General features: G+C 40.0%; 2 protein-coding genes across 2 annotated transcripts in view; one reads left to right on the top strand and one right to left on the bottom strand.

The window, feature by feature from the left end:
• Window positions 1–19,710, bottom strand: part of LOC145991062 (putative G-protein coupled receptor No9) — a 648,328-nt gene that overhangs the window by 538,257 nt on the left and 90,361 nt on the right. The window lies entirely within an intron of this gene.
• On the top strand, window positions 11,992–12,519 carry LOC145991817 (uncharacterized). Its single transcript, XM_083127862.1, has one exon. The coding sequence runs from the start codon at window positions 11,992–11,994 to the stop codon at window positions 12,517–12,519; it is 528 nt and encodes a 175-aa protein (XP_082983988.1).

Genomic DNA, 19,710 nt, shown 5'->3' with positions numbered 1-19,710 from the left:
CTATCAAACAAGCAAGTATATTCATTATTCTTCTATGTTCTTCAAAAGTTTCCTTCAGCGAACTGTCACCTCCTTGAACAAGGTTCTCCCTCAAATATTACTTTCTCTCTCTCTCTTCAGTTTCGAGTATCGCGCTACGACGCCAGGGGTTTCGGGTTCGAATCCCGGCCTGGGCATGGATGTTTGTGAGTGTCCATTCATCAGTTTCATTATATCATCACTCATCCTCATCTTCACAAATTAGCCAAAAGTGGCACAAAAGGGAAGTAAAATAAATCAAATCAATCAGTTTCGAGTAGTTCCTAGCGTCTTAGCTTTCCATTTATTTTCCAACATTATTCTGCATTATCCACCACTCAACCCTCCAAATTTTCCGTAGACTTTTACCTTTAGATCCGTTTCATACCGTACTATAGTGTTCGAAATTATCGATAGCAATCGCACAATGGGACTAATCTTGTCCAACGCCTTACTAATATAATAAGTTGCGACTTTTCGCGCCCACATAGCTCTTACGATAATAAAAGCGATGAACAATAAACAGCCTTTCTTGGATATAGTATTATTGTCACATAACTGAATCATGAGGCATTTCGCCAATCAAATTGCACTTCATTTCATTTTCGGTTGCTCTGTGGCGCTATTCTGGATTAATCTATGCAATTACATCTCCCCAGAGGATTATACTGGCCGCAGAAACAGGCGCCAGACCCTCGTTAGTTTGCAAGAATGCAGTTTCCAGTGTGCACTGCGTGGGAGAGAGGCTTGTACTTCATTGTATTATACCTCGAATTTGGCTTCGCGTTCTCCGATGTTGATGATGTTCCTAATTGATTACTTTTGGTCAATATGAGTTGGGGTAAGGTTTTGCACAAACATAGATTTACAATAAATCGTGATACAGATGGTGATAATGATAGAAAGAAGAATCGGGAGTGCAATTAGCTGTAAAACTGTCAAAGCCGGGAATCGGATTTCTTCAAATTTACAGGAGAAAGTACTTACGGAATTGAGTTTCTGTGTAATTTCGGAAGGTCGTAGAAGTGTTTTCTCTCATTCTTCAATGTATTTGGCCGCAAATTCATGTATTTTTCCATAATAATGTCCGTCCGATGCACGAAAGCTGTTGCTTGCATTTCCATCCATGTACTTGAACCGGATGTTGCGAGCATCTGATGACGTAATCCCCCGGTAAGTGTTTCCAAACACACAGTTTTTGCACTATATTGCCCAACCTAAAGCAACCTAACCTTACCGTAATGGTGCGTGGGGCTATCATGAATGGTTTTTGGGGCTATTCGTGGATGGTCATACTATCCCGAATGGTTTTTGGGGCTATGCGGGATTTTTTCTGTTAAGAAGATTGAAACACTGCTTTGCCGTTTGAAACACAACGCTAGTCAAGATTTGCCCGCCATTTTGCGTGTTCAGGAAGCGAGAAAAGAACGAACAATAATTACTCGATATGTCGACAATAGATACTAATTTCGTTAAAAAAAAAAGGAAGCGAAATCCCTTGTTAAACAATCTTTCGCAATGCAGAATAAGTAAGTACGAATGTCAACAATTGCAGAATAAACGAGTTACAGCCGATTCCCGGCTTTGACAGTTTTACCCAATTAGCTTCTGATATCAGAGGTAAACCATGCATTCGCTGCAGGAAAGCTAACCTCTACGAATTCCACATAGCACCCCTTACAATTCATCCTTACATTCAGGTGCTATGCTATAACGCCTGAAAGTTAGATAGCGTGTTACTTGGGCCATGAAACTCCTATTCCTGTGGGTTCAACTTCACGAAAAATCCATCAGGGGCGCTGGTGTCAAATATTTCTATGCTTACAATGGCAATTTAGAATCTTCTTTGCAACGTTCGATTATTTTCCTTTTAACATTTCTACGAATGCGAAAATTACTATGGTACAGTGGTCGCTAAGGTAGAATGCAATATTCTGATCTACTGTAAGTTTCCGAATATTGTCAGTTTGATTGCATACGCACTATACAAGGAGGTTCAGTGTTGTTTATTGATTCTACTTCACTTTTCTATCACTTTTGACTAATCGCGAGGATGAAGATGAATGTTCATGAGCTAGATGGATGAAGGCGCAATCACAAACATATATCACAACACAAGCCCCTCTGGTTGTAAGTCTAGGCGCCACAGTGTCGTTAGTCTGCAAAATGCAGTCCAGGGTGTACTACGTGGAAAGGAGGTTCCCATTTTGGGTCTCCAGAAAGGATCACCCTATGCATCCTATTCGTTATTGTTGTTAGAAACACTACATTTTAAAGAAAAACAGTGGAAAGCTTGAATATATATTTTAAACATTTGGTTTATGTTGAATGAAATTCAAGATCACAGATAAACATATTTTCATATCTCGCATCAGACAAAACGCAAATAAAACATTGGTTGGGTGCAAAAGTTACTCGGCATGTTTAGGCAAGAAACATAGCCATTTTTTTGTTTGTTGTTCCATGTCCGGTCTTTGTTCAGGATCATTGTCGATTTTGTTGTTGGCATTGATATTTGGAGGAAGACCTACATTTATTTAGAAATCAATGGCAATACTGATTGAAAGGCACCATACCAAGGGCGCACGTAGGATTTTTTCTCAAGGGGGAGCAGCTATAGAAACTTTTATTATTATTATTATTATTATTATTGCTATTATTTTTGTAATTATTATTATTAATAATTAATACTACTACTAGTTTTTTATAGTTAATAATAAGTGTAAATAAGACTGTAAGCTTAAATATAACCCTACTTCAATAATAATAATAATAATAATAATAATAGTTGCTGTAACTTATTTCTTCCAAGTCACAGAAAACAATATGTTTTTGTTACAAAATATCGCTACAATTTTACCATTCGAATTTCATTTACTCTTTCCAGAAATCTCAGGGAGGCATGTGTCCCCCTGGCCCCTTTCTGCGGGCGCCCTTTCACCACACGATACTCAAGGTGGCATCACCGATAGCCATATTGCGAATTATCCGGAGCCATCGTTTTCCACACAATCTTATTTCCACTCTCTTACACATTGCAACACAGTGTGGATTTCTAAAATTTCCAGTGAAGGGAAGTGCTACTCTTGAAGAATCAGGATAGTTTTCCCCTCCGCCATAAGCAATGTCCAGATTGGCAATTGAAATTCCACTTAAGGCACCTCCAAACAAATTAGTCAGCCCTCATTTTGCGATCCTTTCCGGCCTTTGACGTTCTTATTATTATTTTTAGGAGCACTGGGCCAAAGGGGTTATGACCTCAGCAACCCTCCTTTGGGAACGCTACTGCCCTGAATACGTACACGCGAGAGTATTTCGATCTTCACAAGTACTGTATTCCTTTGTTCTTGCCTTCTTTAGTTCCGAGTTCATGATGTGTGACAGTATATAAGCGTAGAACAAGAAGGTGGGCGGGCTGCAGCCCGCCAGACGAAATCCTCGTCACTGAAAGAGCCACGCACCGGCCGGAAAAGTCCAAAGCGAGGGGTATCACGTATCGCCGGACAGCCAGCAGCCATCTATGTCAGACCCAGGCCTCAGCAACTGCAAACACTTCCCCCCACCCCCGCCCCGCCCCCTTCAGGTCAACTGAGTCAACACAGAGCTTCCGCCGGGCAAACAAAATTCTCTTTCAACAATGACCAGCATCCCTGGTGCCCAGAGAGCGCAAACATCGCAACAATGTATGGTGTCAGGACAAATACGCCAGCGTACATGGCTCACAACCCTCCACAACCGTCCTGGAAATGTTCTGCCTGTCAATTTCCACTCCAGAGGAACCCTAATCAGCGAAGCTGAAGAAAGTGTCAAGGTCGAACAATCTATATCTCAGGAATTAATACAACCAACTGACTATTGATGGAAAGGTCGAACCATCTATATCTCAAGAATTAATACAACTGTCTATTGATGGAAAGGTAGAACCATGTATATCACAGGAATTAATACAAATGACTATTGATGGAAAGCTCGAACCATCCATATCTCAGGAATTAATACAACTGACTATTGATGGAAAGCTCGAACCATCTATATCACAGGAATTAATACAACTGACTATTGATGGAAAGGTCGAACCATCTATATCAGAGGAATTAATACAACTGACTATTGATGGAAAGGTCGAACCATCTATATCAGAGGAATTAATACAACTGACTATTGATGGAAAGGTCGAACCATTTATATCACAGGAATTAATACAACTGACTATTCATGGAAAGCTCGTAACATCTATATCTCAGGAATTAATGAAACTGACTATTGATGGAAAGGTCGAACCATTTATATCACAGGAATTAATACAACTGACTATTGATGGAAAGGTCGAACCATTTATATCACAGAAATTAATACAACTGACTATTGATGGAAAGGTGCAACCATTTATATCACAGGAATTAATACAACTGACTATTCATGGAAAGCTCGTACCATCTATATCTCAGGAATTAATGAAACTCACTATTGACGGAAAGGTCGAACCATTTATATCACAGGAATTAATACAACTAACTATTGATGGAAAGGTCGAACCATTTATTTCACAGGCATTAATACAACTGACTATTGATGGAAAGGTCGAACCATTTATATCACAGGAATTAATACAACTGACTATTCATGGAAAGCTCGTACCATCTACATCTCAGGAATTAATGAAACTGACTATTGACGGAAAGGTCGAACCATTTATATCACAGCAATTAATACAACTAACTATTGATGGAAAGGTCGAACCATTTATATCACAGGAATTAATACAACTGACTATTGATGGAAAGGTCGAACCATTTATATCACAGGAATTAATACAACTGACTATTCATGGAAAGCTCGTACCATCTACATCTCAGGAATTAATGAAACTGACTATTGACGGAAAGGTCGAACCATTTATATCACAGGAATTAATACAACTGACTATTGATGTAAAGGTCGAACCATCTATATCTCAGGAATTAATACAACTGACTATTGATGTAAAGGTCGAACCATCTATATCTCAGGAATTAATACAACTGACTATTGATGGAAAGCTCGAACCATCTACATCTCAGGAATTAATACAACTGACTATTGATGGAATGCTCGAACCATCTACATCTCAGGAATTAATACAACTGACTATTGATGGAAAGCTCGAACCATCTACATCTCAGAAATTAATACAACTGACTATTCATGGAAAGCTCGTACCATCTATATCGCTGGAATTAATGAAACTGACTATTGATGGAAAGGTCGAGTCATCTATATCTCAGGAATTAATAGAACCAGTGGCGTGCCCAGGATTTTCAAAGGGGATATAGTTGACGGCAAATATTATAGTATGCAAATTGTCCATTGATGTGTTCATTTATTTCTTTTATACTACGTCCTGTGTTGATGATTCAAAATATGTACTTATGTTGATTCGAAGTAGATAACGTGTTTTTTTCTCAATTCATTATCATCGCATTGTGGAAAACGGACTCAATGAAAATGGTGATGGACAAATCGTCTACTGTCTGTACGTATACTTTTTTAGTAGTCAGTTCTGATTTTTCCATCCTCTCCTGAGTTTCATACTTATTTTTACGAATACTGTGCCAAGGGAGGCGTTATGACACCCCCCCCCCCCTTGGGCACGCCACTAAGGAGAACTGACTATTGATAGAATACTTTGGTAGGGAAAACGAGTTGCCACTACTCCAGACATGACCTGATTCAATTCCAGTCGATTTCCCGGTCGGTAACCGTAAAAAGGCGTGCCCACAAAAGGTGGGGGAAATGGTGCGGAAAAATTTGGGGGAAGGAGATTTTTTGCTTTATATAATATTAAATGTATATATTTTTTCTAAAATATATGGGAAAAAAGTTCACTTTGGCAACATGCTGTAATATGCGATGAGGCTGGAGAGAGCGGGGTGATCAAAATATTTTTCCTTAAAAATTTATTTAGTTTAGATGGGTCCAAATAACTTTTGCTACAAGGTCCACCATATGTAATCCTTTAGACGAAGAAAAGGAAGAATTTAGGGGACATATCAATTAAACAAATAAAGTGTTCAGTAAAGATATAAGGGAAATTAAACGACTATGAAACCCCGATTAACATTTTGCATTTTGGGACAAGCTGAATATATACGCGTATGTACACACACACACAAACCCAGATTTTATATATATATATATATATATATATATATATATATATATATATATATATATATATATATATATATATATATACACACACACACAGAGCATTCCCTGACATTCGCTACGAGACTCGACGGCAAGCGGCCCGGCATCAGCGCTTGTCTTTCCCGGTGAACGGAGTCTGCGACAGTCGGTAGAGTTGGCTATTAAAATTACAGTTTTCATATTGTGTACTACCCTTGAATACAGAAGGTGTTGAGAATGATGTCCCTCTGATGAAACACATTCCTGGCATCTCCGAAAGAAATTGGCATTTACACGTGCAAGTTCGTCTACTGTAATTCTTCCGATTTCTCGTACAATACTCTCTTTTTACTCACGGATGGTGTGCGGATTGTCTTTGTATATGTTTAAGATTGTAAATAGTATTGCTTTCCGCTCCTCATTTGTTTTTATTTTACTCCCGCTGGGAGCTTCGTACAAAGCGGCATGGTGCATGTCGGCTCGCGGCAGCGGGAGAACATTTCAGCTAGCCTATCGGATGTGGGCCTTTTTGTATTTCTTCAGTGTGCAAACGTATTTAATTATTATATAATACCATGTGAATTAAAGGACTTGTATCATATGCGAATTTGTTACTATATCCGTTGTTCCAGCCCTATGGTAAGATATTCAATATGGCGTCATACCCAGAGATGCTAGTTTTCTTTCATGTTGATACGTGGAAGGTATCTACAGACATTTATGGTCCTCCGCATTCCGGATATAGTGACAGTTTGTTTCGTGCAGGTCAGTGATCATCAGTTGTGACAGTGCTAATTGTGACAGTGTTACAGAACGAACAGTGTTTTTGGTTTGCACAGATACATGTTTTCCGCGCTTTCGTAACGAACATCGTTACAACGAATTTTGCAGTGACCTTGAACTCGGTTGCGATTTCACGGTACGGTGAAATCAGCTTTTTCAGGAACTCTTGTTTCGTCGTAGGATGATGCATTCTCTGTTTCTTCACCACCGTCGTGGGAGGAGGGATTGACTTTCTACGCGAGCATCAAAGAAGCAAATCGGTGAGTAAGTCTGGTTCATTTTACATTTCCTTCCTTGTATTTTCCTTACCTTGCAACCATGGCCGACATTCAACGTCTTATCAAAGAGAGAAATGCATGCAAGCGCAAACTCAAACGTATAGCTTCGTATGTTGATACTTACGATGAAGCATCGAGCAACATTCTAACAATCAAGACTCGCTTGGAGCATTTAAACGAGGTTTGGCTAAAATTAGAGGAAGTTCAAGACAGCATTGAACTACAATCAGTCGAAGGTGAACATGACGCGGCAAGAGAAGAAATTGAACGCATGTACTTTGATTTGAAAACAAGAATGCAAATTTTGATTGACAAGCATGTCACAAAGCCAGTTTCCCCTGAAACTAAACAATCTGCATCACGAGGAAGTACGCAGGTGAAACTTCCGGCAATTGCATTACCACATTTTAGCGGTAATTACACGCAGTGGGTGTCTTTCAAGGACACGTTCGTGTCGCTGATACACAACAATGTAGATATTTCAAATGTTCAGAAGTTTCAGTATTTGCGCGTATCGTTGAAAGGCGAGGCCTTACATCTAATTCAAAATTTGCCAATGACGGAAGCAAATTACGCTATTGCTTGGGAGCAACTCAATGAGCGATACGACAATAAAAGGTTGATTGCAGTCTCACATGTAAATGATATTTTACATATCAATCCAGTTGTAAAGGAGAATTGTCAGGAACTTCGTGCATTTACAAACACTGCAGTTAGCTCTATTTCAGCGCTCAAAATGATAGCTGAAGACACGTCGTTAACTGATATAATTTTAGTTCAGCATCTTGTTTCAAATCTCGACCCTGCAACGAGAAGAGCATTTGAACTAGAAAGTAATGATACTGAATTTAGCACATTAGATCAGCTCTTTAGTTTTCTAGAGCACAGATGCCAGGCTCTTGAAAAGATTAATCCAGTTACGAGTGAAGGTAACAAGGTAGCAACAAAATCATCTACAAATATGCACAAACAGTACAGTGCTAAATGTCAACAATCTTCGAAGTCATATGTTACAACAGATTCTTCATTGTGCATGTTTTGTAAAGCAAACAAACATCGCTTATTTTTGTGTGAAGCCTTTAAGAAAGCTTCTATTTCACAAAAGTATAAATTTTTACGTGAGAATCGCGTATGCTTTAACTGTCTTAGCAGCAACAATCACGTTTCGGCGCAGTGTAAATATGGAGTGTGCAAGCGATGTAAACAGAAGCATAGTACTTTACTTCATGTAGATGAAGGTACATCCAATGTAAACCGGCAGCGAGAAATGTCATCTGGGGGTCACGTGAACACATCGATGGTAAACAATACAAGCGATTCTTCACAGCATTCAGATCAAGCACCTCAGGTTTCTTATTGTTCAATTAAGCAGAAAAGCGCGTCACAGGTGTTACTTGCTACGGCGATTGTTCAAGTACAAGATATAGCGGGCAATTGGGTCAATTGTCGTGCTCTCTTGGACGCGGCGAGTCAGAATAATTTCATTGTTGAAGACGTTGTTCAAAGTAATCGTCTTCGAAAGGTAAAGCATCGAGTTCCCATTCAGGGAATCAACAATTCGTCAGCTGAATCGAGTCATTCAGTAGAGATCCGTCTGAGATCTAATAATAGCAATTTTACGACAAGTATTTCGTGCTCAGTGTTGCCAACCATTACAGGACTAATGCCTTCAGAAAAGGTTGATGCATCTGAATGGAACATTCCAACAGATATTCGTTTAGCAGACCCAAGCTTTTGTTCGCCTGGCAAAATACAGATTCTGCTTGGTGCAGAGGTTTTCTTTACCGTTATGAAGCCTGAAAAGAGAACAAAACCAGGAAATTTCCCCATTCTTCAAGACACAGAGTTTGGATGGATTATTGCAGGGAAGATTCCAGCAACATCTTCTAGCAACAGTATTACTAGGTCATTTTTCACGAGAAAGGAAGATTCTCTCAGCTCCCAACTCCAACAGTTCTGGATCATAGAGGAGATCCACACGAAACTGCAATCACCAGAAGAAATTGCTTGCGAGCAACATTTTCAGCGAAATGTGACACGAGATGAAAGTGGCCGTTATACGGTCAGGCTACCATTACGTAAGGATCGTTCAGTGTTAGGTGACTCCTCGCACTCTGCATTAACTCGATTTCACCAATTAGAAACGAGGCTTCAACGTCAACCACAATTAAAGGCTGATTATACAGAATTTATGCAAGAATATTACCAGTTGGGACACATGGAACCCATAGGGAATTTAAATGATGTACAAACAAATGACTGCACAAAATTTTTCATTCCGCATCATTGTGTTTTCAAGGATTCCAGTACAACGAAAATACGTGTTGTTTTTGATGGGAGTTCGCCATCAACAAGCGGTGAATCAATAAATAGCATACAAATGGTTGGACCTACCATACAGGAAGATTTGTTTTCCATTGTTCTAAGATTTCGAACTCACAAGGTGGCATTGGTTTCAGATGTAACAAAGATGTATAGAATGATACACATACATCCTGATGACAGGCCACTGCAATGCATTCTGTGGAGAAACTCTCCTCAGGAACTCATAACAGTATTTCAATTGAATACGGTCTCGTATGGGCTTACATCAAGTGCCTTTTTAGCAACCAGATGTCTGAAGCAGTTAGCCGAAGATGAAGCAGTTAACTTCCCACACGCATGTCAAGTGTTGCAGCGTGATTTCTATGTTGATGATTACGTTGGAGGAAGCAGTAGCGTGCAAGGTGCGTTACAACTTTATCAAGATCTTTCAGAACTTCTGAAAAGAGGAGGATTCATCTTACGAAAGTGGTGCTCCAACAGCACTGAAGTACTCAACGCTATTCCAGAATCACTGAGAGAGACTCAAAATCTAATTCATTTTCATACCGAAGGTGTTAAAACTCTAGGAATTTCATGGAATCCCTCGGCAGACACTTTCATGATTAACATTGGAGCCAAGTCTGTCAACATGATGTCACACAAACCAACCAAACGTCAAGTAGCGAGTGTTATTGCCCAGATTTTTGATCCAATTGGACTACTTTCACCAGTAACTGTAATGTATAAGTATTTTTTACAACAGTTGTGGCTTCACAACATAAACTGGGATGATCCACTTCCAGATAGCCTGCAAGTTGAATGGGTTCATCTTCATTCTCAGCTACCAGTCATCAGTGAAATGCAAATACCACGTTTCATCCTAACACCTGGCTGTGTCAAGAATATACAAATCCATGGCTTTTCCGATGCATCGGAGAAAAATTATGGCAGTTGCTTGTATGTTCGTTCAGCAAACGAAGAAGGTTACACCGAAGTTCACTTACTGTGCTCAAAATCACGGGTCGCCCCGATCAAGAAAACCACTCTTCCTAGATTGGAACTGTGCGCTTCAGTCTTATTGGCCAAATTACTCAACAAGACTCTCCCAATTTTGAGACTTAATATTGACAATGTTTATTTGTGGACAGATTCACAAATAGTTCTGGCATGGCTCAGATCGCCAGCAAGCAGATGGAAGCCTTTTGTATCCAACAGAGTAGCGCAAATTCAAGAATTTACTCAAACTTATCAAACGAGACATGTTTCGTCCAAGGATAATCCAGCGGATTTAATCTCCCGTGGAGTTAAACCTCAAGATATTCATCATCATTCGCTATGGTTTCATGGTCCAGCTTGGTTGCAAGAAGATGAAACGTGCTGGCCATCATCATCATCTGACACAAGTCTTAAGAACAAAGATGTTCCTGAACAACGAAAGCTTCCTGTAACTACACTGGTGTCTCATCTGCAATCAGAGGCAATAATAAACGATTTTTCTACATTTTTCAAATTGTTAAGGATTGTAGCGCTCTGTAAAAGATTCATTCGCAATTGTAAAAATGCAAGTAACAAACAATCCGATCCACTTACTTCAATTGACATTGAAGACGCTACTCAAACGTGTGTCGTTATGACACAAATTTCGTTCTTTCATCGAGAGATAAATGATCTCACTGCCAAAGGGCAAGTATCCAACAAAAGTATCCTTAAGGACTTACACCCCTTTCTGGATAATCAGGGAATTCTTCATGTCGGAGGTAGGCTAGAAAATAGCAACTTGGAATTCAGCAGCAAGCATCAAATCATTTTGCATCCAAAAAGTCACTTCGCCCGACTGCTAATTGCATCAGAGCATGAACGATTGATGCACGCAGCACCTCAATTGTTAATCTCATCCATTCGAGAAAGGTACTGGATTCCTAGAATACGACAAGTTATTAAGCAAATCATTCATCAGTGTTTAACTTGTTATCGTTTGAAGGCATCTGCAGCACAACAGCTAATGGGACAGCTCCCATCCATCAGAGTTACACCTAGCAAGGCATTTAATCATGTGGGCATAGACTATGCCGGACCTTACGTCATCAAAGTAGGGTCAATCAGGAGTAAAATCACAAAGAAATGCTACATAGCTATTTTTACGTGCCTAGCCACGAGAGCAATACATCTTGAGCTAGTAACAGACCTTACTTCTGAAGCTTTCATAGCAGCATTGCGACGCTTTACAGCAAGGCGAGGCAAGTGTTCCACCATTATCAGCGATAATGCCACAACATTTCAAGGAGCGAAGAACGAACTTCAGAAACTTCAATTGCTATTTCAATCGCAAGAATTCAGTGAAGACATTCAAAGGTATGCAGCACAAGAAAACTTTCAGTGGAAAAATTCACCTCCACGTAGCCCAACATTCGGTGGTGTCTGGGAAAGCGCCATAAAATCCATGAAGTACCATCTTCGCAGAGTCGCCAAGAATGCTGTACTGACATACGAAGAGCTGTCAACTCTTTTGTGCCAAATCGAAGCTTGCTTAAACTCTCGACCTCTTACATCCTTACCTGACTCTCATGAAGAATTTAATTACCTCACTCCAGGCCACTTTCTTATTGGTGGTCCACTAACTTCCTTTCCTCAACCAGACTTAAGTGATCTCAAGGAAAATAGACTTTCCAGGTGGCAACGAGTTCAACAGTTTCAACAAAGGATTTGGAGAAACTGGTCCCGAGATTATCTTCATGGTATGCAACAGCGTCAGAAGTGGACAACCACGCAGCCCAACCTGCAACCAGGACTACTTGTGCTTCTGAAAGAAGACAACCTACCCCCATTATCTTGGAAAATGGGCATTATAGAAGAAGTGTTTCCAGGGAAAGACAATTTAGTTCGTGTAGCCGTGGTTCGCACCAAGGATGGAGTGTACCGAAGGGCTCTCAGTAAGATTGTACCTCTTCCAGATGGGAAGATCAATTGAACTTTCATGATTTAGTTTGGATGCTGTGCATTCCAACGGGGGGGAGAATGTTTAAGATTGTAAATAGTATTGCTTTCCGCTCCTCATTTGTTTTTATTTTACTCCCGCTGGGAGCTTCGTACAAAGCGGCATGGTGCATGTCGGCTCGCGGCAGCGGGAGAACATTTCAGCTAGCCTATCGGATGTGGGCCTTTTTGTATTTCTTCGGTGTGCAAACGTATTTAATTATTATATAATACCATGTGAATTAAAGGACTTGTATCATATGCGAATTTGTTGCTATATCCGTTGTTCCAGCCCTATGGTAAGATAGACAATATGGCGTCATACCCAGAGATGCTAGTTTTCTTTCATGTTGATACGTGGAAGGTATCTACAGACAGTATACTTTATTTTTTAGATTTCCCCATTTTTCTTTCCACTTTTATTCAGAACTGACCCTGTTACTCTAAACTCTTTTTACGAGGTTTAATATAGTGGTCCTATGTGGAACGGGAACACCAGGAAATTTCGTTGCAAAACGTCGTCGCACTTCTCCACAATTCCTCTTTCCGAAGTAAACACACACTGCTTGAAGTGAAAATTCTTAGCGGGGGGGGGGTCGTTAAGCAGCCTTGGGGCAAGCTTGAGTGATGCTCCTATGGTTTAACGAGGTGACAAATGAGACAGCTGGGAGGATGATTTGCGAAAATTTTGTTAGCTGCGTCGATGCCACCATTCTCCGTACCCGGCTCACTTAGAGTACTTGGTGTACATACAATGGAGTCTTTAATTCGAACAGAACTTTATTCCCCTTGAAATCATCTTTAATAATGTGATGTTTTTCTTAATTCGAATTTTGGACAATTCGAACATTTTCATGTCCCCTTGGAGTTCGAATTAAAAAGAGTCTACTGTTTACATATGTATATAGACGTGTGTGTGTGTGTTCATGAGAGAGAGAGAGAGAGACTAAATAATTTTAATCAATCCTGTCCCCCCCACCAAACATTTTTTTTTTTTTTTTAAGCCAGCGCAACTGGTTTGCCACCCGTAATGAGATGTCAAGGTAGGCATCAAGTAATGAGAATGAACTTACAAGTTTGCAAACGGCGGGTAAAAAAAGAACACAAACTGAACAGGAACGCGCTTTGCAGTGTAAACACGACGCAGAACTAATTTCTTATTGAGTGTGCCCGGTTTCGACTCCTGTAGTAGCGGCAGTTCCCAGAATAGCTACGCCACTGTTCACGCAAAGTATCGACGCATTCCACCACGTAGAGTTCAACAAAGCAAAACAATTTCTGTCAGGAGGCACTCCACGCTGCTTTCCACTAAGTAATCGATTTGTTTAGCTGGTCGTGCGAAAATTCCAGGTGCGCTCTCGTTAAGAATTAACAACCTTAATCGATTTAATTTACTCTTTACGGAAGGAAAAGCTATCGCAGGTATTTGAGCAGGTTGTTATTTCAGGGCCTTTGTTTGTTGGAAGATCGACAGCTACGGCATTTGATCGGCTGTCTAGGAACTACAATAGCCCCTGGCTAGAACGCAACCGGGTCGAACATTTGAATAAAGCTCTTCAAGCGTGTGGGCCATGCTTCAAGTGTAGACATTTCAGTAATCGGGTTAAATCGCGCCGTTTGCTACGTGTTCCGCTAGAGGCGCTGCCGCAGTGGCAGACGTGCTGCATGTGGCAATTGATGCAAATGTAAGCAAAAATGTACTACGATTCTTTACCGTACGTTCCCACTGGATGTGATTCCTGAATAGTTAGCCAAAAAGGAAGAACAATACAGCTTTTTACCTACCAGGAGAGCTGCCAAGTAATGAATAATGCATGAGGAGGCAATATTATTCTCACTAAAGGGCTCTCCCACGCAACTAACCTTAACTTGGTTGGTACAGTATGACAGTGGCGTACTCGAGTGAACTTGGGAGCCTAATGTATCGTTAGGAAATGTTGGTAAAATTCTCCACTCCTGTATTCTATGCTTTAGAAAGTAAGGCCACAGCAGAGATTGGATTTAATGCTTCTGCTTTTTGAACATAAGAACTGAGAGTTCGCAACTATGAGGATTCTGCTGCCCAAACAGGCAGGCATTAAATTAGTGACAATACGCAGGATAATAGGCATTATTTTAAAAAAAGGCATACAGGGGTTAACTTCTAATATTGTAAATAATGAAGAACCTGAAAAACAAAATCTCTCTTTCAAAATTAAATAGTTGTATAACTATAAGTTCGAAATGCTTACTTTTTAGCATTAACAGAAACAATGGTATTATATATTTATACATGATTCATTGGTTTTCAAAACAGAATTTAGTTTTTAAAATCTATTCTCATAGCTTGCAATCTGGAAGTCCTAACCTAACATAAAGGTATCAAGCAGTTAAGGACGGGTTTTCTCTGAAGGTACGGGAAGACGAACATTTTTCTTCATTGTCACCAGCTATCAACATTGAAGATAACGTCAATGAGGTGGTCGTCTATAAGTTATATTCATTGAAGATTTATTGTAAGTTGTAGGAAATCAAGGGGGAGGAGAAGGTACCCCCCTTAATCTGGCTGAGGGGAAAGCTCAACGGGAGGACGCGAGAAAACACTTTAAAAACTTATTTTCCGCTCTTTTGAAACATTTTAGGCAAGAAGTCAAAATTGGCGATTTTAGGTACAATAGAATTCACACGTGGCAATGCACTGAAATACACTTCGGTACTGAAAGTCGACGAGTCTATTCACGGGAAGAAAATTGGCACTTAGCGCACATCCGGACTCTGATGATGACTACATGAAATTGATTAGATGACATCTACAAGAAAAAAACTAGAACCTTTTTCCACATAGCAATGCTATAAAGTATTATAGTTATTAATTTTGCAATCCCAAGATGCATATATTTTAACATAGACACAATTTCTTATACATTTTGGGGAGCTACAACCCATTATTCCCTCCTTTGGATACGACCTTGACGTATATTCAATATAAAAATGAACTGCTAGTAAAATATGAAGGAAATATTATAGACAATTCCAGTACAATTGGTTCTTATAATTTTACAGTCCATTTTTTGAGGTGAAAATACATGCAACCTAAAAATTATTTGCTTTTTTTCTGATAATGTCGAACACTGAGGTGGATTCGAAGCCTGGAAATTGTAAACTTTATTTCTTGTAGGTCAAAATTTGTAATCGCTTAAAGCGAGGTTCTCTGAAAAATGCTGAAGAACCAATTCATCACGTCAAGACCTAATAAGACCTGTGATCTAATAATGTCATGTGTTATCTTTCTTAACTGATTATAGTTATATTATATTAGTGCAACCACTAAAACTCTTATTATTTGAGAAGACAATTTGAAGTGACATCACCGTACGTTAACCAATGTTATTTCCCTATTCCCAATGAACCCCTCTTCCATCCACCCATCTTGTGAGACTTCCTTCTGCGGATCCAGTAAATGTATGCTGGGCGTAAACAGCCAGATGTAAAGCTGCAAGTCCAATAAAATTTGTTGATGATGATCCAGTAATCTGACCATTGCATTGGATAAGAACTCTGTGTAAATTACGCGTGATTAAAAATTCGTGATCCACAGTTTATTACGTGTGTCGCCAGCCACATTTGTTCCCTCAGGCATAAACTTTGTACCAGTTTAAATGAACTTTTCTCCGAACCAAATATTTATTCCTGATCCACGCTCAATGCGTGTTGTCAGATTTGTTTCCACCTACAAAAATAAATCTAAAAATAGCAGCAGCACATTGTTCCCTAGCGGTGTGTTCGAAACTCAGTTTTGCAGTCCGAATTCCGAAATAATCTACGTTGCCAACCTCAAATTCTGAAAGCCTTGTAGTCAAAAGGTCCCGGGTATGATACCCGGTGGAGGCACATAGTGGTTCGGATCCCACTTTAAACTGTAGGTTCAGTCCCGATTAGCCTTACTGTGCATAAAGTGGACTTAAACACCAACTTAATCAATCAATCAAAATCAAATTCTGAAATATCGCGCTCAGAGAGTAATACCACTGGTAATACACAAATGTGCAATGCAATCCAACGTATTATGTAAGATATCACACACGCCGTTAAGCTTATCTTCGAGTTTCTGACATTTTGTGCAATTCCAGAAAATCAACGGACAGTGTCACATACTTTAAAGATTAGATAAGTATAAATAACTATTCATTTCCCGCAGATTTCTCGGTCATTGTTGCACGACATTGTTACCAAACGCCTCTTGTTCCGGAAATTGTGTGCCCGGTGGGTGCCGAAACAACTGATGCCCGAACACAAAGGAAAACGCATGTGCACGGCGCTGAAATTTCTGCAGCGTTACCATGATGACGACGATTTTCTCAAACGAATCATCACAGGGGATGAAACGTCGGTTGCATACAGCACCCCAGAAAGCAAGCAGCAGTCCATGCATTGGCGTCACAGTGGATCTCCATGCAGGACGAAGTTCAAACAGACTGTGTCGGCGCGAAAAGTGATGTGCACGGTGTTCTGGGACAGACAAGGCATTCTGCTCATCGAGTTTCTGCCCAGAGGTGAGACTGTGAACGCTAACCGTTACTGTGAAACACTGGGGACTTTGCGACGAGCCATTCAGAAGCGACGTGGTAAGCTCAGTGCCGGGGTGATCTTGCTGCACGACAATGCGAAGCCGCATATGGCTAGGCGCACTGCAGCCCTTCTGGACAGGTTCGGTTGGGAGGTGTTCGATGATCCATCGTACAGCCCGGATCTCGCTCCCAGTGATTACCGCCTGTTCTTGCATCTGAAAATGTTCCTGTCCGGTCAACATTTTCACAGCGACGAAGAGGTTCAGACGACTGTCACACATTGGTTCGGCGCCCAGGCGGCGGACTTCTACAACGCAGGTATGCAGAAGTTGGTCCCACGCTATGACAAGTGCCTGAATTCCGGCGGGAATTATGTTGACAAGTAACTGGATAAGTTCTGCATCTGTGGCAATAAATAATTGCATGAAATGAGGACTAAAAGTGGTAAACGTTGTAAGTTCCAAAATCGAAAGTGTTGGGAAATCGCATCGTTCCGCACATCAGCCCGTAAGAACGTTCACACTAGTGACCTCTTTATACGCCCTTTGAACTACTTAGAGGGATACCAGCCACTTTTCACGTTTAGCACATTATAAAGCATGGCACATTTCACAGTTTAACGGGGAAAACGGTGTTTGAAATATTATGGTACTTACAGCGTTTACCAATTTTAGTGTTCAAATAATGTTTCCTTTCTGTGCACGACCGCAGGGAAACTTACTTTCTGGATGCACCTACTATATGCTAATAGAAACCAACATATAGATGATAAAACGAGACTGTAACAGAATCACAAAAAGTATAACATGAGCACAAAGGAGAAAGAAAGGATTGCTCATGGCTACTTTAAAACGGTATTTGAAGGGTAGTTTAAAAAAAATGGTAGTTATATGCATTATACAGAGCCTAATCATGACTGAATTATACTTTGCCACTACTGTCATCGGAAATAAGAGGAGCAACTCATTTTTGCAATGTGTACTACTAGTATAATTTTTGTTAATCTCTTTTTTATTAGTATTGAAATGAAAATTTGGATTGAAGCAAGTAGTGCGACTAAAAACCTTGCGCCGCCTATGTTGTGATCAACCACGTAGACAAGGGGAGGGCTCTAGGGGCTGAAGCCCCCCCCCATCAAAATCCTACAAATATCTCATTTAAATTGTGTATAGTGGTAATAATTGTACTTCATTAGAAGGATTAAACATCTTGTGTAATAAGTTGTAATATACTCAGAAATTCACCTTCCTCGTCTTTAGTTGGCGACTGCTAATAAGGGATGAGGCCCCCCCCTCACTTTCGAAATTTGGCTACGGGCTTGGTTGTGATGGTACAGTCATGAACACTTCTGGATTGTAGTGATACCACTGAAAGCCAATAGTATCGTCACAAACCAGAAGTGTCCTTCACTGTACATTTAACGTAGGCCATATGTTATTCATTCAGATATATGCCATATTATAATCATTGTTTTCGTTTTGCAATAGTCGCTAATGTTAATATCATTGTGCTTGGCTTCTGGACCGTCGCAGTGAGCAAGAATAGACCACGTTTAACCAAAAGCCGCCGTTTTGAAGTCTTCCAGCTATAATAATACTCTGGCCATTCGAGCAGGAATGTTGGATACAAAATGGCGGGACATGTTTCGCCAGGGCTTAAAATTTCGAATCCGCATGATTTATAGAAGCATTAGTCATTGCGGTGCTGACGTTTCGGGCAATTAGGAGACGAGCTGGAGGAACAACCATCGAAGAGCTCATAAAACGCCGTGGCAGTGTGTATATTATGATGCTGACATTCAGTGCAACCAACCCATCTCAACGTTCGATATCTTTATGGACTAAAATTTGCTATTAATCTAACTCTGTTGAAATTCCGGGATCGTATATTTAAGAATCCGCACGTTAAAGCATGCTACTAATGTACATAAAAAAGTTTTATACTCTTCTCTTTACGGAAGGTGGAAGGCGTGCAAGTTTTTATTGTTAGTTTTTGACATTTAGAAATGAAGTGGCTATTCGTACGCTTCCGTCTGTTTCCGTTTCGACTGGTTGTCGCTAGTGCAAAAGAGTTCTGACGGTTTTTCAGCGGATGAGATTCTAATCAGAAAAACTGCGGAAAATGCACCTATGCAACGTTCATGTAGGACGGACATTTTAAGCGGTCGGAATATTAAGAACGTATTACATGTAGTAGCTTAATTTATCACTTAGCGGACAGTTTGTAGCAGAATTCGGAAAAAACTACATTTCCTTATCCACTGCCTTCTTTAGGTGAATTTCAAGCGTTTGTTTCCATCTTTGGGTGGATTTCGACCGTTTGTTTCCATCTTTGGGTGAATTTCAAGCGTTTGTTTCCATCTTTGGGTGAATTTCAAGCGTTTGTTTCCATCTTTGGGTGAATTTCGAACATTTGTTTCCTTCTTTTGGTGAATTTCGAACATTTGTTTCCTTCTTTTGGTGAATTTCGAACATTTGTTTCCTTCTTTTGGTAAATTTCGAACATTTGTTTCCTTCTTTTGGTAAATTTCGAACATTTGTTTCCTTCTTTTGGTAAATTTCGAACACTTGTTTCCTTCTTTTGGTAAATTTCGAACATTTGTTTCCTTCTTTTGGTAAATTTCGAACATTTGTTTCCTT

The sequence above is a fragment of the Lepisma saccharinum genome, chromosome 8, assembly GCF_977018435.1.
Source record: "Lepisma saccharinum chromosome 8, izLepSacc3.1, whole genome shotgun sequence".
Taxonomy (NCBI): Eukaryota; Metazoa; Arthropoda; class Insecta; order Zygentoma; family Lepismatidae; genus Lepisma; species Lepisma saccharinum.
Note: the sequence above shows the minus strand (reverse complement) of the source record. Positions and strands in the feature narration are given on the sequence as shown.